This window comes from Piliocolobus tephrosceles, chromosome 17, assembly GCF_002776525.5.
Source record: "Piliocolobus tephrosceles isolate RC106 chromosome 17, ASM277652v3, whole genome shotgun sequence".
Classification (NCBI taxonomy): Eukaryota; Metazoa; Chordata; class Mammalia; order Primates; family Cercopithecidae; genus Piliocolobus; species Piliocolobus tephrosceles.
Window position 1 is genome coordinate 38,433,687 of NC_045450.1, and position 25,417 is coordinate 38,459,103.

A 25,417-nucleotide genomic window follows, 5' to 3' on the forward strand; every position below is an offset into this window, starting at 1 on the left:
GACTTCAGGATAACTATAACTCACTTGCAGAATGTGCTAATGCTAACAAGGGTGATTTCATTGCCACTACTCATTCCCTAAAATCAGGGACTTTAAAAACATTATTTGTGGTGGTGTACGGTGGCTCAGGCCTGTAATCCCAGCACTTTGGGAGGCCGAGGTGGGTGGATCACTTGAGGTCTGAGTTAGAGACCAGTCTGGCTAACATGGTGAAACCCTGTCTCTATAAAAATATAAAAATTAGCTGGCCGTGGTGGCGGCGCCTGTAATCTCAGCTACTTGGGAGGCTGAGGCAGGAGAATTGCTTGAACTGGGAGGCGGAAGTTGCAGTGAGCCAAGATCACGCCACTGCATTCCAGCCTGGACGACAACAGCAAAACTCTATCTCAAAAAAAACCCAAAAAAACAGAAAACACCCCACATTATTTGTTTTAAAACTATTTATTCTAATTAAGTACCTAGTTATGAGGCTACATTGCAGAGATGTGATATGTTAATAGATTACAATAGATGATAATAGATAATATAACAGGTGATAACATATAGTATTTAGAAAAGTAAATCATCAGCAGAATATTATAGAAAATGTACCCTCCCCATTTAGTGTATTACATTACCTGATAATCTTTATTAATTTTGTGTTGCATAATTAGCATGTTTCTTGTCTTTTCCAGCTCTTGCACCGTTTCTGCATGAGTTGCTTGCAGCTCTCTCATAGAGCGTTCTAGATCTTTATTAATTTCACTATCTACTTTCACTAAAAAGGAAAGGTCTCCATTTTTTTGTTCTTTTTGAGCCTAAAATAAAAACACGCTTTATGACTGAAACAAAAATTTCTAAGATGTGATTTTATGAATTAATATAGATGTATCAATAAACAATTCATTGATTCATCAATTTTCAATTCATTAATTGAAAACAGATAGAGCAAGTCCTGATATATACATATCAGGACTGCTTCATTCCTGATGGAAAAAATGAAATTTACCTGTTAATCAAATTCGAATATTTGGATAGACAATTGAAACAGTTATAGAGAAATCAAAAAATAGTCTGTTACGTTATAACATATAGAAGAAACATGCATATTTATTTTTATTTCTTCATTTGATTAAAATCTACACTGTGATCTAAAAGGAAAGAAGTGTATTTTTTGTGTCTTCTTGTAAATAACAGAATATTCTAGAACTAAAAACTATCTTCTTGAGATATTTATAATTCAATATTTTACTTAAAGGGTGTGCATCAAGGTCTCTTAGGGCAGAAAATTGTTGATTAGTTAAATAGTGAAGCAGGTAAAAGTAAAATGTTTGTTATAATTAAAGAAAATGTTTTAAATGAGAGTTTTTGAGGTCTGGTTTAATGTAACTTTGATGTCATTATGAAATATGTATACGCTATAACTAAAGGTCACCTGACCACTTTCCTGAATCTTAGTAGTGTTGATACGTTACATATATATTTGTAAAGGACATACTAAGTTTCAGAAGATGCAAGAATAATTCATTCTCCAAATGTAAGGGTTACAGATAAGGGTCATCATTATGCTGAAACAGTTGTAAGCAGACATGAAAATCACAATGAATTTCAGAACCTTACCTTTATAAGTAGGAGAGCTTCACTCAATTCATCAGCATTAACATCATTCTCCTGCAATAGATTAAGTAAAAGCTCACAATGAGCTATGAATGGAAAATACAAGAGACATTCCAAGTATTCAAATTATCCTCATGAAACATAAACTGACTGATGCCATGAACTAACAAACTAAGTCTACAAGACATTCCAGCACTTCAAAATGTCCCTATGGAACATAAACTACCTGATAGCTTCAGTTAATAAACTGAGTAATTAATATATCTGTATTCTTTTGCTTTGTAGTATAGTGCTTTCTCTATGCATAAAATATTGAGATAAAAATTCTGAGTTTTATTTCTTAAATAAGGAAATAATTCACCTGGTTGTACAATTTCATGCGTTTTTTAAGTTCATCAAGTTGTTGCTTTTGTTCCAGATACTGTAACTGTAGTTCTCTATTCTCTTGAACAAGTTTTTCATTTTGATCTTAAAAATAAAGTCAACACAATTGGAAAGGTAAGCAAAAATCAGGTTTAAGAACACATTTCAAATTACTTTAATTCCTGTTACATACCAGTCTTGATCTAGTATTGTTCTGGTCAGAAAGGAAACTGAGCTAGTCCTTCGACAAAGACAGCAGGGGAATGAGGAATAAATGAATACTATCATGTGTCTACCATATGAATCACTTGCTTATCAAAAACCCAAGACATAAGTTCACAGTATTAATATAAGGAAATTGTGGCCTCTGGGACTTCAAAGGAATGTTCTATTTAAAATACCTGAGAAAATGTGTTTCTAAATCTATGATTTTTTACTTACTTATTAAGGGTCCTGAAAAGCATGTGAAAAAAAAATTGTCTTTTAGTTTTTTAGTCGATATCTTCGAATTTTATTTTCCCAACTTAGCATATAGTATTTTTATTAAAACAAGGTAACTTCCAGAACATGGTAGGGGGATGAGGGATGAAATATTACCTGTTGGGTATAATGTACATTATTTGAGTGATGGTTACACTAAAAGTCCAGATTTCACAGCTATCTAATGTACCCATGTGCACTTGTACCCTCTAAATCCATAATAAAAAAATTAAAAAGGAAATTCTGAATCCATATTTAGTCAACCATACTTCCAACAGGTCTATTACAATAGGAGGAATGGATTCTTAAGCCACGCATGGTGGTATCAACAATAATTCATACGGGTTGGGCATGGTGGCTCATGCCTATAATCTCAGCACTTTGGGAGGCTGAGGCAGGAGGATCCCTTAAGTCCAAGAGTTGAGATCAGCCTGGGCAACACAGGGAGATCCCATCTCTAAAATAAATAAATAAATAGATAAAAATTAGCTGGCCATGCTTGTAGTCCCATCTACTTGGGAGGCTGAGGCGGGAGGATCAGTTGAGCCTGGGGAGTTGAAGCTGCAGTGAGCCATGATTGTGCCACTGCTCTCCAGCCTGGGCAACAGAGCAAGACTCTGTCCCCCCCAAAATAAATAAATTCATATGTGCTCTTTATTCACTGAGTTCATGCTACTAATCAGTAGGAATGGACTTGGAGCTAGTGCTAAGAGATGGAATAATGGTTATGCTTGTCTAGGTCCTCAGTTGCTAGGACCCACAAACAGGAGGGTAGAGTAGAATTTAGATGACAGCAAACTTTTCATAAAGAGACTAATTTTTCACTCCCTGCATTAAACATGTTTAGCTTTTTTTTAAAAAAAGCAAAATAGCTAGTGAACAAATCCACAGTATTTGATAATCTCACATTCTTAAGTGTACTCTGCTAGAGCTCACTGTGGCACTCAGGTATCCGCCTTTGTTGACTCCCTGGGGACTAACTCTAAGCCGTGTCATCTAAAGTATCTCTACCAATTTCATCCTGCTCTCAACCATTTATGTTTATCATAAGTCTTCAATTTATGATGTACATTTTTGTTTCCTTTTCTTAAAAAAATGAACACATTTGCCAAGAATTCTTTGAACAAATGCATTTGCATACTGACTGCATTTTAAACAAAAATATGTTTCTTTTATAAGGCATTGTGTTCTTAAGCTATAAATACTACATATAAACAAAAATGTTAAATTACACAGTTAGGAATAAATTTGGATGTTTTTAATGTCACATAATTCTTGGCAGATTAAAAGTAAAATAATAATAATAATAATAATAAAAACCTGTGATACTAGGCAATACAAAGACATTTTAATATCAAGGCTGGCGCAGTGGCTCACATCTGTAATCCCAGCACTTTGGGAGGCTGAAGCAGGCAGATCACCAGGTCAGGAGTTCGAGACCAGTCTGACCAACATGGTGAACCCCGTCTCTACTAAAAATACAAAAATTAGCTGGGCATGGTGACACGTGCCTGTAATCCTAGCTACTCAGGAGGCTGAGGCAGGAGAATTGCTTGAACCCGGGAAGCAGAGGTTGCAGTGAGCTGAGATTGTGCCACTGCACTCCAGCCTGGGCGATAGAGTTAGACTCCATCTCAAAGAAAAAAAAAATCAAATATACTGTATAAACACTTTTGTCTTATTGATAGAAGGTTAAAAGGTTATCTTAGAGTATAAATTGCTTATATCTAGTTAACTAAAGAAAAGAATATCCAGGCCAGGCGTGGTGGCTCACACCTATAATCCCAGCACTTTGGGAGGCGGAGGCAGGTGGATCATGAGGTCAGGAGTTCAAGACCAGCCTGGTCAACATGGTGAAATCCCATCTCTACTAAAAATACAAGAATTAGCTGGGCATGGTGGCACACGCCTGTAGTCCCAGCTACTCAGGAGGCTGAGACAGGAGAAGAATCGCTTGAACCCGGGAGGCGGAGGTTGCAGTGAGCCAAGATTGCACCACTGCACTCTGGTCTGGGCAACAGAGTAAGACTCTGTCTCAAAAAAAAAAAGAAAAGAAAACAATATCCAAATATAAACAATACTTGAAAATGTTGAAGGTACAGGTTAAATACTTGTCTTTAAACTAAAAATTCAGATGAATAATAAATATGGATTTTTATGAGATAAACTTTTTTGTCAGAGAACAGAGTAAGAACGTGGGACTCTTTATGTTAAGTTAAAACAACATCTAGACAACACGGTTAGGTAACAAAAAGAAGGCAAATATAGTCCGAAGTATGTAAAAACAAAGGTACTGAGGATAATATAATTTCATTCTCTGGCCAGTAAAACGTCTTAGGGTTCCTAAGGGTGAGCTAAAGTGTGAAGGACATGACTGTTCCATCTTTATCCAGACATACTGTATTTTGATTATTATTTCTATGTTCTAGTCTTCCTTTCCTTTCAAGTTTTCAGAGCAGGGTTCCTATATGTTATTAGGTAGAAATAAACTTATTTATTTAAATGTTTCCAGGCTTTCCTAACATTTGTTTCAACAATGATATCTCCATTCACTGATATTTTTTAAACAAGGGCATTATTAGTAGAAAAATAACTTAGTGGGAGAAGACATTAATGAGTACTGGTAACTTACCTTCTACTGAATTTTATTTAGAATTATCCACTACATTTTTCCTTTCTCAAACTGTTTATTGGGGACATAACTCCTGGGTCTTTAAAAAGTACTAAAATGCTATAGCTCAAAGAGGAAATATACTTGCTGAATTATAATAGGCAAAATCAAAGCACTCTGTACAAGATGAAAAATAACCTCTTTACCTTATGATTTGACAAAAAGCAGGTTAAGCTAAACAGCATTTTATTCAAATGAGATAACATTTCACTCTTTTAAAATTATGTTCTTCCAGCACACCATTAATAAGCAGAGGGCAGAGAACAATTCAACAAAACAATTTTCAGAGCGCCTTTGTGCTAATATCTTCAGCTGTGATCAATATAACCATATGCATTATGCTGAATTATGCATTTCAGCTACAGATAGAAAGGAACTTTCAAAAGCAAGCCCTTAAACACATGCAGTTAATTTAAGCATTAACCAAATGCAAACTGCATTTACATATCCTTCCCCCACAGATTCACACAATCTGAAACTAATTTGTACCTTGAATAAAGAGGTGAGTATTCTCTAAAAATAATTTACCAGTTAGATGAATGACTACAAGAAGCCAGGGAAACATCTTCTGGCAAAGAACACTTGATACATGAGAAGGTAAATGTATGAAGACACTTCAAAGTAAAATTAAACAATTTCAAAATCTGTAATACAAAATGGAACTTTCTAAATATTAAAAGATTTTCTTAAATAGACAGTTACAGTTTTTTTGTGTATTATTTCCCTGGAAGAAATGGTTAAAGGCTGTAATATTTTTCTTATAACCCATTTCCACAAAGAAATGAAAACTTAAATCCTTAGACTTGTAAATTTGAGGTATTCAAACAAAAATAACTGGAAAATAATAGTTGCATTAAAAGTAAAGATTCAGTTCTAGCAATTTTTCTTTAGGAAATAATTGGATAAACATGTAAAAATTTGTGTGGAATTGTTTATAATACTTAAAAAAACTGAAGCTATTTAAATATTCAATAGAAGATTGTTAAATAATCCATGTTACATTCACACACTGGAAAACTGTAACAGCCATTATAAATGATTCTGACGTAGATTTATATTAAGGAATGATTTTACAATATAGCAAAAAAAGTATATTATAAAACTATATCATTTAGAAATAACTCCGAAAGGACATAAATCAAATATTAGCAGTGATTATTTTGCTAATATTTTGTGGGTTGTGGGATTGATTTTTATAATTTACATACTGGACTTTTTTCATAATGTACATGAGTTACGTTTATTATTAAAAAAATTCCCAAACAATACAAGAGCCAGTAAAAAAGATGAGGAATAAATTAGATAAATTAAAATAACTTCAGAACTGTAATACAAAGTAAGAACCCTCAGAATTAAGTCAACGACAATAAACAGGTCTAACAAAAAAATTAAGATTCTACCCCCCTTAAGAAAAGCTTCTTTACAAAGATTAGTTCAGATATCCAAAAAATAACAGCTTTAGAATTCTTGATATCTAAGTAAATACAGAAAGCATAGAAATAAAAAAAGTTTACTTCATTTCCTTTCCTTTTAAGAATGAGCAATTTATCTGCTCTTGGAAAAGAGAGAGGGAATATAGAGCACTTCCACTTTTTTTACCTAAACAATAATTTATTGAGCAATTACTAAGGCAAAGCACTGTTAGGTATTCGATACTGCACATTAAAGTCAGGAACTGTATGTATTTTTGACATGAAAACTTAAAAAAAATCCACCAGGTCAGAAAACCTGTCATCACCATTTTATTCCACTAACGGTCTTCTAGAGAAAAAGTCATAAAAAAATCTATCATCAAATGTAGTCACTTGGTGAATAAACATTGTACTAGTGTTTCATTGAAATTAAGACTCCATTGATTATGTGTTCCAATTTCAGACTTGCTAAAACGTGAAAATAATGTCACACTGAAATTTAAAAATGCTATCACTTATAAAATGCAACTCAATATTAGAGATGTTAAAATATGAAAAGATAATGTTCCTTACAGTCAGTGAAATATGGCATTGTGGTCTAAATAAAAACCTAAGAATACTAACTAGAAACATAACTGTTTTTTAGTGAGTCTGTATTAAACTTTTAAATATTCTCACACAACTGAATTGCAAGTGTTCAAAAGGAGCATATGACTCGGTTTATCTAGGGCATGAGCAAATGGATAATGACACTTAAAGCAAATAATTCATTTCCCCTGTTGTGCATTTGTGTGTATATCTATGTGTGTGTGACACAGTAAAATTCAGACTTCTTTAATTATAATTCTTTTACTTCTATGAGATCTGTGACTTATACTGAAACTTATTAGTGATTATTATTTTAGCAGGGGGCACAAAGCTTCCTTGCATTTAAGTTCATTGTCACAGAGCAGAATTAGACATTTCATCAGAGATCTTCCCTATTCGAACTCTCAGAACGGCAAGCTACTATGTCTGCCAATCTCTGTCATCTTACACTAGTGTTTTTATGCCATTACACTTGCCACCACCTCACATATTACATATTTATTTAACTGTTGTAGTTTCTTCCTATTAAATTTATATTTCATGAGGGAAAGACCTTTGTTTCTATTCATTGCTGTATTCCCAGAAATTAGAACAGTGTCTAGCACTAACTGGTGCTCAATAAATACTTGTTGTCTGTTGAGTAAAGAAAGGCTTAGAATTTAGGAAAATTGAACAATTAAAAACAACCTAAACAAGAACAGCTATGAGAAAAAGTAATTCTTTTGGCATATACACCAGGCCGAGTATGAGAAATTTTGATCAACCACTGAATTCATGAGAGTGGATGACTGTGTTTGCCCCTCACACGTCGCAGGGTGAGTAGCAAACAGTAGGCACCAGAGTAAGTACTGACTGAGTAAATGAACAAACATTAGATGTCTGAAATGAGAAAGGCAGTGGTTATTTTAAATGTACCTCTTTCAGTTTTTAATCTGTCAAGGATTTCACTTTTGTCTGTTAAGTCAGACTTCAAGGCAGTCTCGAGCTGAGCAATCTGTACTTTCAGCTGCTGCTCCTTTAACTTCCATTGCTCTTCATGGGCAGCACTGAAGGCACTGCAAAACACACGTGACATGCAAGGAAAGCTTGGAAATCAGCTTCACCCGAAAATAATAAAGAGAAAAGCTTTTAGTGGCACAGAGACCACTGTCATCATGTCTTAGGAATTAAGTAAACATATGCTGGTCTGCTGCTGTTGAAACCAAGGCGCCTTTCTCAGGCTGCGGTTAGGGAACATGAAAGAGTTTGTGGGATGAGCAAAGGAACTGGCCTTAATTTAGAGCTCTAAAGTCAGAAAAGCTGGCAGTGTGCTGCTTTTGTGGGACTAGTAAAGGAATTTAGATACTGTACATACTCCAGATGAATCCACAATTCCAAACCTCAGCAATTGACATCGTACAAAACCATTCTCTCCCACATACAAACCTCTTAATACAGAGAAAACGGACTTTCCACCTGATCTTTAATTCTGTGAAACTTTTAAAGAGTCTGTGATAATAACATGTTCACAAAATAATGGCCACAGAATGATAGCATATTGAAACGAAGTAGTGATAACACAGTTTTTGATAAAAAACAAAAAACAATAGGCTAAAAACAGTTTTAGTTGTAACACATGATTGGAATGAAAACCAGTGCTCTGTGCCTGATAAGAATGATGAAAATAGAATTACTATTACCCAATAAAAGTACAGCAATTTAAAACATGGTTAAAATTTGCTAATGATCAAGAATCAGCATATTAGAAGAAAGAACCAGTTGAAAAATAACTAAGCGATGCACAGAAAGGATACCATAAACATTTGTTTATGCCAGTGATTCCCAAACACTGACCGAAATACTGGTAGTAGGCCAGCTGCAGTAAGGACACTTAGAGAGATTTTAAAATGAAGATTCCAGGGCCCAGGTATTCATATTTTTATAAAGCTCCCCAGATGACAGCCAGGTTTTGGAAAAACTGATCTTGATCTGAATTTCAGCAGAAAACCATTATCTGTGAAGCTTGATATGACTGAATAATCATCAGCAGCTTTGACCATTCTAGTTATTTTAAGCCCAGTAAACACAACAAAAACTTATAAAATCTGGTTTTATACTGATGATGAAGTAAATGGAAAAGAAACATATTACTGGAAATTGCCCTTAATGTTGCTCCCAACTAGTCTTCAGTTTTTATTCCAAAAAAGATACTTTTCTGGGAGGCATAGCTTTTCAAAAGAGCAAAATTGTGTATTCATTTCACATTTTGAATATTTTACTGCCTTTAAGATAACATGACCTTGAAAATAAATGGAATTCTGGAAGCTTCTCTAAATATGACATCCGTTTCTTCTATTAGTGTTCTCATTTCACTTATGGAACCTTAAAAAAATATAGAATCTATATACCAATTATTTAAGTTGATTTTATCGAAGGTACAATGACCTAGACTTAAATGAAATCCAAATAAAATATGCATTTTAAATACTAAATAATTTTCCTTTTTACGTTTGTTTTTAAAATAAAGAACAAATATAATTTCTATGTATGGCCAAATTGTATATATCAAACACATCCATATATATGCATGAATTTGAGTACATCTATGTGTGTGTATATATATGTCTGTGTGCGTGTGTATGTGTGTATATGCATGTGTCTTATTTTATTAAAAACATGTACCACCCGCAAAAAAATTAGCATGATGAAATAGGCACATCTATACATTATATCAGATGCCAAAAATTAGAAACAGTAGTGTTCCAATAGCATTAGTACCAGCGAAAAGATCACCAACGGCTAATCTGGCAGAAACATCAGAAGCTGTATGTGTTTAAATTAAGAACAATTTAGCAGCCTGGGTTTTCCAAACCCACAAAATACTAGTGTAAATCAGCATAAGTCAATCTGAATTTAGTCCACTGCTATCTTCCCTCTAAATTTAGGATTACATTCCACTGGAGTTTCATGAGGAATTCCTTTTGAATTTACTGTATTCCTCTATGCTTAGAGCCATCTGTGTAACTATAAATGGTGAACCACATCTGGCTCCATTTTCTTTGTAAGGGCTGTGCACATGATTAAATCTGCATATGAGAACAGTCTTTGAGAACGTTTTATTCATGAAAATGTTTTTGCATATTGCCTATAGTGAAAACTGAAGTGGGATCATAGTTAGTCTTTGTACACATTTCACTGTTATGTGATGTTGCAGGACTGATCAAATGTCAGCCTGCAGTGGAATGCCCATTGCTGCTTGTGGTCAACGGCATGTACACTGGCAGACATGGGTCAGCATACTGTAAATACACACCCTTGATCAAAAACATGATAAAGATCTAAATAAAGCCAAAGAGTTCATCTGCTTCCTAAGATCTTTCCTCTTACAGAAGAAATTCCATTTGTTCAATGTTCAAAGGCATCCTGATGTGAGAGGTAGGAAAGAACGAACTCTAAATCATCCATAAAGAAATCCATAGTGGCCGGGTACGGTGGCTCATGCCTGTAACCCCAATGCTTTGGGAGGCTGAGGCAGGAGGATGGCTTGAGCCCAGGAGTTCAAGACCAGCCTAGGAAACACAGAGAGATCCCATCTCTATAAAAAATAAAATTAAAGGCCGAGTGTGGTGGCTCGTGCCTGTAATCCCAGCAGTTTGGCAGGCCGAGGTGGATGGATCACTTGAGGTCAGGAGTTCGAGACCAGCCTGGCTAACACGGTGAAACCCCGTCTCTACTAAAAATACAAAAATTAGGCAGGTGTGGTGGCATACACCTGTAATTCCAGCTACTCAGGAGGCTGAGGCAGGAGAATCGCTTGAACCTGGGAGGCAGGGGTTGCAGTGAGCCAAGACCGTGCCACTACACTCCAGCCTGGGTGACAGGGCGAGATTCTGTCTCAAAAAAAGAATTAAAAAATAATAATAAAATTAAAAATTAGACAGGTGTGGTGGCACATGCCTATAGTCCTAGCTACTTGGGAGGCTGAGGTGGGAGGATTGCTTGAGTCCAGGAGGTCGAGACTGCAGTGAGCTATGATTGCGCCACTGCCCTCCAGCCTGGACAACAGAGCAAGATCCTGTCTCTCTCTCTTTGTTTTTTTTTTAAGTCACAGGTACTTTATTTAGGGCCCAATGAAAATTAAATTCATATTCACATCAGGATATTTCACTTACTGAAAGAAGATGATGACCCAAATGTACTTGGAGTTTGATTTCTGGGAAGCATAAGCTGCTCACATTTGATCACATGAGATTTTATGGTTTCTAGAAGGTTACAGGGCACAGATGCTCACTTTATGGAAACAGAACACAGAGCATCTATGGGTGTCAGCAGTGCTCTTTTACATTTTGGGAAGTAGATGACTATCACATCATAAAAACTTGATCCACCCAATTCTTTAAAATTCTTTAATCCACCGTTAATATCATCTTAAAAACTAGATGAATACCTTTTTAAAATAGACATTATATTAGGGTCTCTCAAGAAGTTAATACCTCAAAATCACATTCAACAGATTTTTTTAGACCCAGTCTCAAATTAACTGAATCACAGCTGGATAGTATCGGGGCAGAGGGAAGGGTGCAGATGGATAGGCAAAGAAGCTCTGAAGAGGTGGTGAAACCTACATTTTAATAAGTTTTCCAGGTTATTCGCATACATTATAGTTTAGGAACCATTGCATTTATCAGTTACATACCCCCAACACTAACTAACTTCAAAAGTGAAGCACAGCATTACCAAATTATAGCATAATTATATAATACTGTATTACATACCACAGTATAGAGCTTCTCTCTGACTCGAGAGAAAGATATAATTGCCAAAAATGTATTCTGAACTTTTAAATTGAACATTTCTTAAAGTTATACTTATTTCTTGGCAGTGTATCAAAAGTGTTTTGGCATATTAAAAAAGGCTCATACTAAAAAGTAACATGAGGGTTTTATCTTCCCAGATGATTCTCTAATATGTCATATGTCAAGTAATAAACACATTCAAAATTTCATTTGAAAAAGGAAGATGAGAATGCAATCTGCAAATCACATTTTTCTCCTGAAAACTAGTCAATTTTGAATAACAAACAAATGCTGTCCTTTTAAAAACATGTTATCGTTATGACTAAGCAAACAGGGAGTATGTGTAGTTTTTGATGAACATTAGTTGTTGGCAATAATGAATAACAGTGTCATGAAACAAAAAAGCTGTAAAAAATCTCTGAGACAATGTCGACTTTTGTCAAATTTCTCCAACTATACTTCTAAAATGTATCATATATTTCAAAAACACTATATTAGAGAATTCTGTAGTTCTGTTGACTATTATGTGTGTTTGCTGGGTTTTGTGCTTATGTGACATTAATTCTTCTTTTGACATTAAATGTTTTGACACTCATTACACACATTTACTTGCATATATCTCACATAAACTTCACGTGTGAGCAGCATAATGAAGTCTGCTTTTAGTGTGACAGGAAAAAAATGTTAGCGCAAGCATAAAACATTGAAAAAAAAAACCCTTCAAATTTATACTCTTAGATCATCTTCTAATATGGAAAGATAAAGTTTTATGGTGGGAAAGTAAATATGAGAAAAACATGACTTTCTCAAAGTTTCATCTATACATTATTCCCAGCTAAGTTCGATTTTTTTTTTTATTCCAAGTAAGTATGTTCAGTAAATTTTCAAACTGGGGAGAAGTAGAAAATTTGGAAGTAATCGCCATATGGCACTATTTTCTTCTATTTGGACTATGTAAATTATTTGAAATTACAAGATACTGAAGATACATGTAAATCAGTAAGAATTTCTGGATTTATAACAGTTCTGTTATTCCATGAATGTTTCCCTTCCGCATATACAATTTGCCAATGCAATTAAAATCAGAGAGATAGTGAAGCATAACAAAAAAAGAATTCAAGTTTTAGAGTAAAAAAAAAATCTGGGTTTTAGTTCTAAACTATAGTCTCAGCAATGCTGTGTGACTCTGCACAAGTCTTAATTTTTCTGGAATCCCAATTTCCTCATTTACAAAAGATAGATGATATCTTCTCTAATAGGGTGCTGTGCAATTTGTATACTGACATTTAAACTTTTCAAACACACGTATGATTTTAACTGGTGTCTGAACCTACTGCTGGTAACCCTTAATATAATGAGTCACTGTACAAAGATAGTCCCCACAAGTAGGTAAATAACATAGATGATACAAACTACTGAAATAATGCCTACGTTAATTTACGTAACTTTCCCGAAGTAAATAAAAATAAAAGCCTATCCTCACACTCCTTGGGTATAATTTGTTTAATTTACAAAATGTAAATTTAATTTATAAAAAATAATACAAAGAGCTAAAAAGTTAAAGATGCACAGATGCACTTGTAGCTCAAATGGTTATTTTCTGAGGTTTCAGCACATGATCAGTAGAAGTAGCTGTTGAACATCAGCTATAACATATGTATTTAAGTATATATTACATTTGCTTTCATGTAAACCTGTATTTATCATTTACCAGTATCATATACTAAAAAGACTTAAAATTACATACACACACACAGAGAGAGAGAGAGAGAGAGATCTGTATCACTTAACCAAACTTAGATGTGGAGTATGATTTTGTTTCTAGTATTACCAGAAAGCACTAATTTCTGAAATACCATAATTATGAAGTAGATTAAGAAACAAAATTGAAGCAGCCCTTTAAAATGTACCTTGAGATAAAGATGCTTGTGTTTCTCTTTATAAGGAACAGAGACAACTGTAAGTGAACACCTTTGTTTTTCCTAAAAGAATAACTCTCAGTTAATAAGCTGGGGAGTCTAGGAAAGAGACCAAAAGAGGTTCAAATACAAGCTCTATTACTTTATACATTGAAAAGGTATTGGCTCGGCACAGTGGCTCACCCCTGTAATCTCAGCACTTTGGGAGGCTGAGGCAGGAGGATCACTTGAGCCCAGGAGTTCACGATCACCCTGAGCAACATAGAAAGAATTTGTCACTAGCAAAAAAATTTAAAAAATTAGTCTGACATGGGGGCATGTGCCTGTGGTCCCAGTTACTCAGGCGGCTGAGGTGGGAGGATTGTTTGAGCCCAGGAAGTTGAGGCTGCAGTGAGCCATGATTGTGCTACTGCACTCCAGCTTGCATGACTGAGACACTGTCTCAAAAAAAAGAGGTAGGAAGTGCCTCTTAATGTTACTTAAATTGCTTTATCTTCCTTGTTTGCAAAATGAGAATTTATAATACATACATTTCAAGGTGCTGTGAAAAATTTATAACAATAAATGCAGAGTATCTAGCATGCTGTCTGTTTACAGTTAGTGTTCAATAATTGATAGCAGTTTACTGGCAACAAAGTGATATGGTTTTCTTAGTAGTGATAGGCTACTGCTCAGGTTAAACAACTTATTACCAATGTCTTTAAAAAGCTTGTATTTCCTTTATAAAGTTTGTATATTTCTTGCTATCATTTGTTGCTAATTCTTTGATCAACATGATCTATTCTGACAACAGCAAATGCTTTCATATAAGAGAGCACAAACAAGACAATGAAAGAACACATGGAATCATGATTTACCTGTCATAAAGTTTATCATAGTTTTCCTTTAATAGTTCCCGTTCCTTTTCTAAATCATTAATTCTATCCTGCAGCTAAAATGAAAATAAAATTACATGTTAAGTAAATATTACATAAAACTACTTGGGGGTAAAAAAAAAAACATAAAAAACTCTATATGAGAAGAGGTTAACATGTTTTAATCTTGATTGCTAAATGGTAGCTGCTAACCAGACCACTTATATTGCCTGCATTTAATTCAGCACTGATTCTTTCTAAGTTGTTAAATAAACATGAAATTAATATTCCTGTTTTAATTTAGTAGAAACGTACACAGTGCTTTATGCAACATGTGCCAGAAGTCAGTAAAGAATATGTTAAGAGTTTGCTAAGTCCCGGGAAACATAGTATTTTTTACTTTTCACCATGATAACTTCTGTCATTATATTCATTTTATATTAATTTACAATTGGCCCATAAAAAATTAAAAGGATTGAATTCTTTTTAGGTTCATGGTTCAACTGTGTTGTTAATCACAATTTACTCTGAAGATACAATTTCTCACATTATCTGAAATTTATAAAGAGCCACTAACACATTTTGTGAATAAATGAATAAACAAAGTTATATACTGTTTTAGCCCATGAATAGTATTTTCAGAAATAAACAGAGTAATAATTACATCTCTATGACTAAAATGTAGATTTCTGTACTCTAGCATTTATTTTTAAGTTTTATTCATAAGTATATTTTGCAGTCACAACTTTTCCCTGTGGATCAGAGTACTCTTAAACTTTACTTCCATTTTCAAAATTCTCTTTTGATGCTAGTATGAGACAGTAAAGGATTCTCCCAAGATCAGAATAGAATGCAGGCATCTTATTTCACTTCCATTCTCCCTGGGAAGAAACTTAACAGGCTACAGAAAATACTACGATAATAGGAAGATGAGTTTTCAAACAACTCCCTAAAAAAAATAGGTAATTTCATAAAATTACTGATAATGCAGAATACAACAGCCACCTCCTCAGAAACAGACATAGTCCTGTTATTTTGTCTTAGTATCTCAAACAATTAATAAGCTGTTATGGTTGAGAAAATTAAGTTCCATAGGTAATCTGGTATCAGTTTCAAAATGTTGGTTTCATTTTACTCAATGATCTTTAATCCTTTGGGTAAACAGTGGATCTTGCCACATTTGCAATACAGTTAAACACTGATTTGCCATTCATATATTAACTACTATATTTTACTGTGCTCAAAACACCATGTATATAGCTCATAATTTTAAATAAGTAAAATTTTGAAATGTCTCTATTTTACTTTTCCAAAACAGTTACCAAGAAGTTGTAATGCAACAGATGGCTAAACTCTTTGGGAGCTTACCTCTTCTATTCTTCTTTCAGAAAACTTCATAGAATGTAACTGTTTCTCAAGACTGCAGCATTTTAAACGCTGCTCTTTAAGTTGCATGTTTAACTCATCCCCATTCGCCATCAAAGCATCGTGGCTGATTCTGAGAGTTCTTTGCTTCTAAAAGATAAAAAGAACATCTTTTAAACATTATTTTTGGTTATGACTAGTTATTTGACTAAATGATTACAATTCTATAAATGAATTTACTCCTGAAGTTCACCTTATACAGATTATTTTTTACATAACAAATGATGGGTATGGTGCTACTTATCCGTAGGAGACACTCTGAACATGTGTGTGGCATGAGGAAGAAAATACAGGGTTATGTTAGCATAGGGTCACATATTTTATTTTCCTCTAGTTTTTGACTTCTTGATGGTGACCAGCAAGTAAATTTATTTTAACAATAACTTTTTTCTTCTTTTTGCTGTGGCTACATTGGTTGGACGTGCTGTCTAAAAATGCTGTAGCATGGGTCAAAAATGCTGACCACAGATATTTGAACTGAAGGGATTCGCCGCCACGTCGTACAAAGAGCCTTGGATGGTTAGCTTTTAATTTGCATACAATTAAGTTAAAATTTCCAATTTAGTAAAATTACGAACTTTTCTTAATTTTTAAAAAACGGTCTATTTATGACCATGCTGTAAATTCAATTTTATATATTTTAATGTCACATGTTTTTTTAAATAAAAAAGGTAATCACATTAAAGTCTTTTCATAGAGACCATATAACCATAGCATGCATTGCCTCACCTGCTAACTAAAATCTCTCAAGTCCTACTGAAGTTTTTCTTCACTCATTTAAATGAAACATGGCTGTTAAGCCATTCAGGTCAATTTTCGTTAATCTTGGTATTATTATAGAATAGTATCTTCAGCCATTTTCTTCTAGGCTCCACACTTCACTGAGGCTGTTGGGTTTAACCTCTCAATTTTTTACTCTATGTCAGCTTCCAAAAGAGCTGCCTGTACCACAGCAGACACCTACTATTGTTGGTATTTAAACTAATACCTGGGTTCACTGTTAAATAGAAATCAAAACTGTCAAAGTGATAAGAGGATGTAAAATCATTTTTCAATTCCTTTCTTAATTCTTAATCTTGGAAATGGCTTTCAACCGTAGGGATTTTTAAAATTTCCTCCTTCTAACATCTGTAGATAGCACTATCATTCTCACTCTCTAATCAGTCTCCTCGTTTACAAACTCTCACATTTATGCAGAAGTAATTACCACTTGGCATTTAAAGAGGTTCCTGCAGATTGGAAAACAAAATCCCCAGAGCATGGCTGAAAAATATTTAACTATTGAATTCAACAGTGAATTTAGGCTTCAGATGTCCCTTTGCTTTGCATCAATCTACTGCTCTCCTTGTCTTGGGACTTCAAAGAAAGTATTACTTCACATAAATTCTGTTCAACTGGAATGTCTTGGAGTTCATTAATTCCAGAACCTATGTTAATTATGCAGTGCCAACAAACAGAAGCCCTCAAATGGCATATTCCTGTGGTGTCATAGTCCTTGTTAAAACAACCATGGGCATAAAGAACCCCAAGTATTGTCAACCTGAAAGGTTAAGGTTTAAAATAAATACACTGATAGTTGACATTAAGAGTAATCAAATATTTTGAAGTAATGGTAGTGACCAAAAAAGAAAAAAAATCCAAATCAAAGAAAGTTTTAACAGAACATGATTACTGACCTATTCATCACTTTGGTCTATCACCAATAATTTTATAAATGCTTAAAATTGAAGATATATGCAAATATAGCAAAACTTCAGTGCTATGTGTCCATAATAAATTCAGATAAAAGGAGTTAAAAATAAATTTCCTTGGTAGAAGATGATTTATAATAAATATGTTTATTATTTTAAGATGACACAGATATTTATAAAAAGTCCAAGCAGTTAATTATTTCTTTAGTACTTGAGTTATAAATAATAAACAATATATTAAGGGAAAGGATACACATTTGTGAATACAAAGAACAATCTTTAAGAATTACGTTTTAGTGTTATGATCATTCTATGTTTAAAAAAACAACTTGAAAACTACTTTTGAATCCTTTGCATCTCTGTAACAACGTAATGAAATAAATTATCACTGTACCTCTTGAAGCTGAATAAATTTTCCTTCCATTGCTGAAAGAGCATTGCTTTTCTCCACTAGCTGTTTATGAAGCTTAATCATTTCTACATTGTCCCGAATATTTGACCTTCAGAGTTGTGTTTAAGAAAAAGAGAGACAGAAGTAAAAAATGCAAGTTAGAAGAAAGAAGAGCTATGGTGGAATCACAATTTTTTAATTAATGCTACACAGAAAATGTTTATATACTTGTACATCAGTCAATGAGGTTTTTGGATTATTATAAATGCAGGACAGATTAATTATTTAAAACAAACCAATAATCATTCCTGAACTTTCATAACCTCAAACTCACAAAGTTTGAAGGGAGCCCCCCAAACTTCATGACTATGTTACCTCTACAATTGATAATATGGATTTAAAATCATTTTATAGTATCCTGAAAGATGGCACAAAAACACAATAGTTTTTAGTACATCAATGATACCATTACCAAACTTCACACTTACTTTAAGGAGGACTATCATGCTACTTTTCCCTAAATGAAAAATATGCAATACAGCCATTCATCTTTCTACAACTCTCTCGATGCAAATGGCATCATAAGATTACCATTTATTGGAGTTTCCTCTTGGAGTTTTAAACTTTTTAAAATATTTGCAAAAAAAGTGACCTAGCATTTTACACTAATAATACCCAAAGCTGGCATTTAAATATGTTGCAGATGTGCCTTTAGCTGTAAGAGATCATTTGATGTCCACAGGGTATACAGAAACCTTATATGTTACAATACTATTTTGTATTTTTCCTACTGAGATTAAAGCAAATGTAGAATTTAACAGGAAGATCTAGTTAAAGGTTAATCATAGATCTAAATGAGTACCTGTTTTCAAAAAGCATTTATTTTATTGACAGAGAAAAGTTCCTTAATTTAATACATTTTATATTAAAAATATTTTGTTAATTTTGGAGTTTCATTTCAGAGTTCACTTTTAGGAAAAATAAATGTAAAAAATTTAAAATCAGAGTTCAATATTTAAAGTAAGAGACTTTACTTTTAAAACTTATCTAGTTTACACATATTGGAAAAATTGTCATAATGCCCTACTGGAACCAGAAAATGGACTACAAAGCTCACACATCTGTAAACCAGCTGAGGACTTGAAATACTTAATTTTCCTCTTTGATATTTGAAAGTTCATTGTATTTTGGCATCAGACAGTTAGTTGTCCTCACACAGAAGATAAACAAGTTCATGGATCCGAATCTTGCCCAGGGTACAGTCTTAACATAATGTTAAAATAATTATATATCTAAAACATGTAATCTAGTAGTTCTGAGCACATATTCAACAATATACTCACTATTATTCACTATTACCTTTAGTCACTAAAAATACAATATATATAATACAAAGAGAAAAATATATCTTAAAGTCTTTAGAAAATATTATTTTTTTCATATTTAGAAGCCAAAATATAATTTGCTTATTTGCTCCAGCATTACTTGGTTTGACCACTCAGCAGTGAATGACATTTATTGACATGTAAGGACAGAATGTGATTCAAATATTTTTAAATCTTTTCATGTATTTCCAGTTGTCTCTGATATTTTATTTTTGTTTTAAAGTATGATAATTTTTTTTTTTTTTTGAGATGGAGTCTCGCTCTGCTGCCCAGCATGGAGTGTAGGGGTGCGATCTCAGCTCACAGCAACCTCTGCCTCCTTGTTTCAAGCGATTCTCCTGCCTCAGCCTCCTGAGTAGCAGGGACTACAGGCGTGTGCCACCACGTCCAGCTGATTTTTTGCATTTTTAGTAGAGACAGGGTTTCACTGTATTAGCCAGGATGGTTTCGATCTCCTGACCTCATAATCCACCCACCTCGGCCTCCCAAAGTGCTGGGATTACAGGTGTGAGCCACTGTGCCCCGCTGCAGCATGTTGATATTTTTAAGATTCAGATATATTTGAATAATAACTATTAATTAAAGTAACACAGAATTAAATCTCTATAATCCATTCAAGCACATAGGGTGACAGAAATAACAGTTTCAATTTTAAATTTTTTTTGTAAGGCAAAAACCAGTAAGCATATGTCAAAAATTTTCAGTGGTTTAATTGGTGGGTGCTTTCCTGAATATTTTCTTAAACTCCTTGGAGTTTAAACTTTTCAAAATACTGCCAAAAACAGCGACAGGGCATTTTAAACTGGTAATGCCCAATAGGTGGGCGTATATACAACTTACGTAGTATTTAGAAAATAGCAGTAATGTACTTTAAACAATACCTTAAGTAACAATGTGGTATAATAATGTTGTACTTTAAATAAAAAGTCAGTTTGCTGCAGAGTACATCTTTCCAGGGACAATGCTAAACTTGTAAGTCTTTAATAATTACTTTTATGTATCAGTTTTAGGGGCTTTATTATTATGCCTTTATTTTTTTTTCATGTAACAATGAGAAGAGGATAATCTGTTAAACTAAAAGTGCTAGGTCAGTGATAACATAAAAGTTCAAATCAGCAATGTGATAAATGTGGTCTAGCCTTTAAGAAGATGTGCAATAAAAATTACCTCAAACCTGACAATCAAATCAACATTTTTATATAGATGAAATATGGTACAAGAATAATGGGGGGAAGTAAGAGAGAAACAGGGAGGGAGATGACACAAAAAGATGACAAGAAATGTGAGAAGGATGCTGTAGGCAAGATGGAGCTAGGGTGCATAGCTAAGTGACCAGTCCTAGACCTCTGTGTTTGCGGAGCAAGGCCTCAGGTTGGTCTTTGAAGAACAGACTTAGGGCTAACTTTATGAGTAATATTTTAAGTGACCTCCACACAATACTTTTTTGCCCTCTTCTACACACTACAACAGGAATACCAAATCTTCAGGATGAAGACATTCTGACAGAAAGAATAATGCATGGTAAAAACATTCAGACATTCAGATGAACTCTGACAGTCATGTACCAAATCATACATGCTGCATTACACATGGTGAAACGATCTGCAAACAGATATCAAGCATACTAATTAAGTGCTTCGTAAAAATAAATTTCTCAAAATTTTCATCAAGGATTTTGAAAACGCCAGGAATGATTAAGTTGGAAAATGCAGTTTCTTTTCTTTTTCCTTTTTTTTTTTTTTTAAAAATACCATGATTTAGAATTATGATCAAATCTTATAAAACTATGAGAAGAGTTGTTGGCCCATCTCTAGATTAAAAACAAACTGAAATAAATTAGATTTTATGTCAAAAAAAAGTAATCCAGCTCAACAACCTGTGTGCCAAGTTTCTCTCATATAATTTGAAACAGTCAAGCAATAAACTCTGAAAAAGGAATTTCTAATGGAAGCCTTGAAAACACTTGACTCCAGCTTTGCTACTGGGTGCCATAATAAATCCAGAAACCTAAAACCTCAGATACACTGGAGAAGTAAAAACTTTCAGCGGAGCTATGTAATGTATAGTCTGATATGAAAGCTTAAGAGGCAAAAATCTTTGCTCCAGTGAAAGTTTCATATACTTTATTCCCCAGGCATTCAACTCCCCTCCCCCACTCTTTGCCAACAGTTCATTCCTTGCTACCGTATTATGAAAGCTAAAAAACGTTTCTTGAAGTTTTGAGATAAAAATGTCATAGTATTTAACGTCATTTAGAAGAGAAGGCTTTAAAACACAGAAGCTAGGCTATGAGATTCTGGGAAGTAGTTAGGTCAAATATTTATGAGATAGAATGGACAGACTGTTTTTGAGTAGTAGTCACAGGCTGCCCAAATTTTGGGCATAAGGTTGAAAACAACCTTAGGGTTAAAAAAAGTGCTCTAGATTTTCTTTTCAAACAGTGGCAGACATTCTGTAGCTGTATTGTTGAAGGAAATGTAGGTAGGTCATTCATAGTTTTTATTAGGGATACACAGATAACAATCACCAGCAAGGCTACCCCCTAGGACTAGGGCTACAGAAGGCTGCTAGTAAACTGCATAGAATAAGCTTCACTGAAATAGCTGAGCAAAGTCTATTTGAAAGATAATGATTTTGCTCAAAATTGCTACTCGACTTCACAGGTGAAAACAGTGCTCTCTGATTTAAGATTGCTCAAAGGAAAAACACTGTCTGTGTATGTTTACTTGCCTCTGAATCATTACTTTCCTGTGGTGTTGGGTCAAACTATAAATCAGAACTTAGTATTTTCTTACTCTTACCACCCACAGGAATGGAGGGGACAGTTTTGTCGGCTCTCTACATGCATAAAATCACACTCAGTGGAAGGGCACTCCCAAAGGCTGGTTGGGGACAGGAAGAACTCAAATCCTGGCTCATCTTCTTATAGGGGCCATTTTTACGATCAAGTTTAATGGATTCCAACTTGAGATTTACAGTAAAAGAAATGGGAATCTGATTTTCTTTTTTCCTTTTTTTTTTAGACGGAGTCTCACTCTGTCACAGGGGCTGGAGTGCAGTGTCGAGGTTTCGGCTCACTGCACCCTCTGCCTCCCGGTTCAAGCGATTCTCCTGCCTCAGCCTCTGGAGTAGCTGGGACTACAGGCGTATGTCACCACACCTGGCAGGAATCTGAACCTTACAGTCAATATTTCAAAAAGCCCAATAAGAAATGTAGACTTACTGGCAATGAAGTTGCAAAAGTGAACTAATGGTTTTGTGTTGTTTTCATTTTTTATAGAATTATGCCAATCCAGTGTCATAACACAGATTATTTAACAATTAGCAGAAGGAGTGATTGGCATGATACAGGTCTTTGATGAATACAGTTAATTTAGTAGGCCAAATCTTTCTGAATACAAGGTCCCTAGAGAGAAAAACAGCTGTTGTTTAAAGGCAGGGAACCATTTACCCACTTCAATCTAATTGTTTTACAGTTCAGGTGGTTAACTGAGGCTCCTAGAAGTAAAGAATTTGGCCAGAGACCTTAAGTGATGAAGACAACACTCAAATCTTGCTCTAAGAGTTAAATTCTTCCCATTCTTCAAAGTTAAATTCTTCCCACGCTTCTAAGTTTTTTCCTCTAAGATCTTCCTAAGTTTTTAACTTTCCCTCCACTATCATGCATACACTCACATACTAGTAACTATTAGCTGTGACAATTTCTGTGGTTTATATAAAGTGGCAGGAGGGTATGTTAAGTCACTATCAAGGAAATATCTTAGATAATATTAATAATAAAAACACGAGGATAAAAGAAATGGTATTTGAGTGTGAAAATTTTCATTGGGTGAACTCTAAGCTGTTCAAAATAACAGAGCATGGTGAATATATTTTAAAAGATGACAGATCACTCCCCTGTGTAATAAGGTCTGCATGGCTATCCCTGCTCCCAGTAACCCATCAGAGAACCAGATGTGCCCTTTAAATTAGGGGGCTGGGCAATCAGGCAAATCCAAAGTGAGGAACATTCTGCATATGACTGTCAATGGGCTATAAAAGAGTGGGGGACCATTAGAGAATAAAGGATACTTAAAAGACACGATAACTGAATGCAACAACACGTGACCCTTGAGTGGATCCTAGATTAAAACAAAACAAAAACGGCTATTACAAAAAGACCAAGCTGCAAAAGATATTATTGGGACAATTGGGGAAATTTGGATATGGACTGTATATTAGATGCTGCGGCTGTATCATTCATTGTTAAGTGTACTGAATGTGATAGCTGTATTGTGGTTATACAGGAGGAGGTCCTTGTTCCTAGAAGATACTTACTTGTAACTGTACAGAGGGTGAAGTGATACATGCACCTAACGGGAGTAAGGAAGGGAGAGAGGTGAAGAGAAGGGAAGTGAGGAATGAGTGAAGAGGAGAGAGAGAGAGAGGGAGAAGGAGAAATAGGAGAGAAGAGGAGATGAGAGATGTTGAGAGAAGAAAAGAGGCTGAGTGAAAGAGGACTTAAGCAAGAGCAGGCTGAATGCAATAATAGGCTTGTTGTACCATTCAAAAAGTATGCTAACAGATGAAAGGTTATGTGAGTACTCAACTATTCTTTCCACTTTTCTGAAGGTTTGCAATTTTTCAAAATGAAAAGTTGGGAATAACTTAGAGTGCTAGAAAGTAATGTTGTATCTGTGCACAGCGGAAAGAGTGAGCCCTTAAAGCCAAACTGTTTCTTATAATGCATGGCGCGAAAGGCCTCTCTGTTGCGAGATTTGACAGTCGGCTGTCCGCCAAAGGGAAGAAGGCAAGTCAGAGTGTCTGAAATACTTATGGGTTAAATTTCCTCCACTGGGACATTATGGCAGTTACATGATTTCTAATTAAGAAGGTAAACACCCTAACATTTATTTAAAAAAAAAACTTAGTACAAACTAGTTACACATTTGTAAGAGTATAAATATTTTTGGAGTTGAAAAAGGTCAATAAATGGTAAAATCATTCTGATTTTAATGTTCATGTACATATGTTCACTGGTTACTGCTTTGAATTTAATTTAAGACGGCCTTTTTAATAAGCAGAAAATGTGCATTTTTATATTGTTTAAATTTAATATGGATTTTTCTTCAAAACAACACAGACATCCAGGCTACTTGTAAATGATACAAGATTTTTTGCTAATGAGGCATTATGTAGAACATATGCAAAAATCACAACTCAGTCTTCCAAAATAGACCACAACAACAGGAAAAAACATGATTTTAATAAAAAAGAGCAGCACTGGGCTTTGACTTCAAAGCAATTAAGGGCTTTGGATAACCAAAAGTTTATGTCAAGCTGATGCCAAACCAAACTGGTCTATTAAACACATACTATGAAGAGTTTCTGTAATATTCTATGAAAAGGCTCTTTGCCATAAATATCAAGCGCTGCCACTCTGAAGATTACAACTATGTTAGGTTCATGTTTGAGAACAAGGAGTCCAACATCCAGATCAGGCTTCTAGAATTTCAAATCTGAAATAATGCATCTGTGAAAGAAAAGTTTAAACATGTTTCCCATTTTGTGATTTTTCTCTACAGTAAATTATACTAAGTTTTATATTCTCCCTAACGTTTTTTTCAAGTTTTCCATTAGTCTCAAAAAAATTGCTGTTACATATAAAATTATAAGCTATGTGTAAACATGTAAAAAAGGTATTGAAGATCCTTATTTTAAGCTATTTCCTCAGTTTCAACAACTGTATTTCAAGCAACAATATGCTATTCATTATAGGTATCTTTCCTTCTAAGCAAATAACATGTAAATTTTCAATTTTATAAAATCAGTGAGGTAGGTGACACACTGATTTATTTCTCTGGTCTCTGCAATAAAAGTTCCTTTGC

General features: G+C 34.3%; 1 protein-coding gene across 3 annotated transcripts in view; it reads right to left on the bottom strand.

The window, feature by feature from the left end:
* The window catches only part of RPGRIP1L (RPGRIP1 like), a 96,366-nt gene that overhangs the window by 52,009 nt on the left and 18,940 nt on the right, over positions 1–25,417 (bottom strand). For all 3 annotated transcript variants that reach the window (XM_023209951.1, XM_026456850.1, XM_031934436.1), the window contains 7 exons: positions 18,169–18,274; positions 16,027–16,173; positions 14,662–14,735; positions 8,026–8,165; positions 1,958–2,064; positions 1,600–1,650; positions 618–797 (listed from right to left, as the gene is read on the bottom strand). In XM_023209951.1, coding sequence (XP_023065719.1) covers positions 618–797; positions 1,600–1,650; positions 1,958–2,064; positions 8,026–8,165; positions 14,662–14,735; positions 16,027–16,173; positions 18,169–18,274 — 805 coding nt within the window. The remainder of the gene's footprint in view (positions 1–617; positions 798–1,599; positions 1,651–1,957; positions 2,065–8,025; positions 8,166–14,661; positions 14,736–16,026; positions 16,174–18,168; positions 18,275–25,417) is intronic.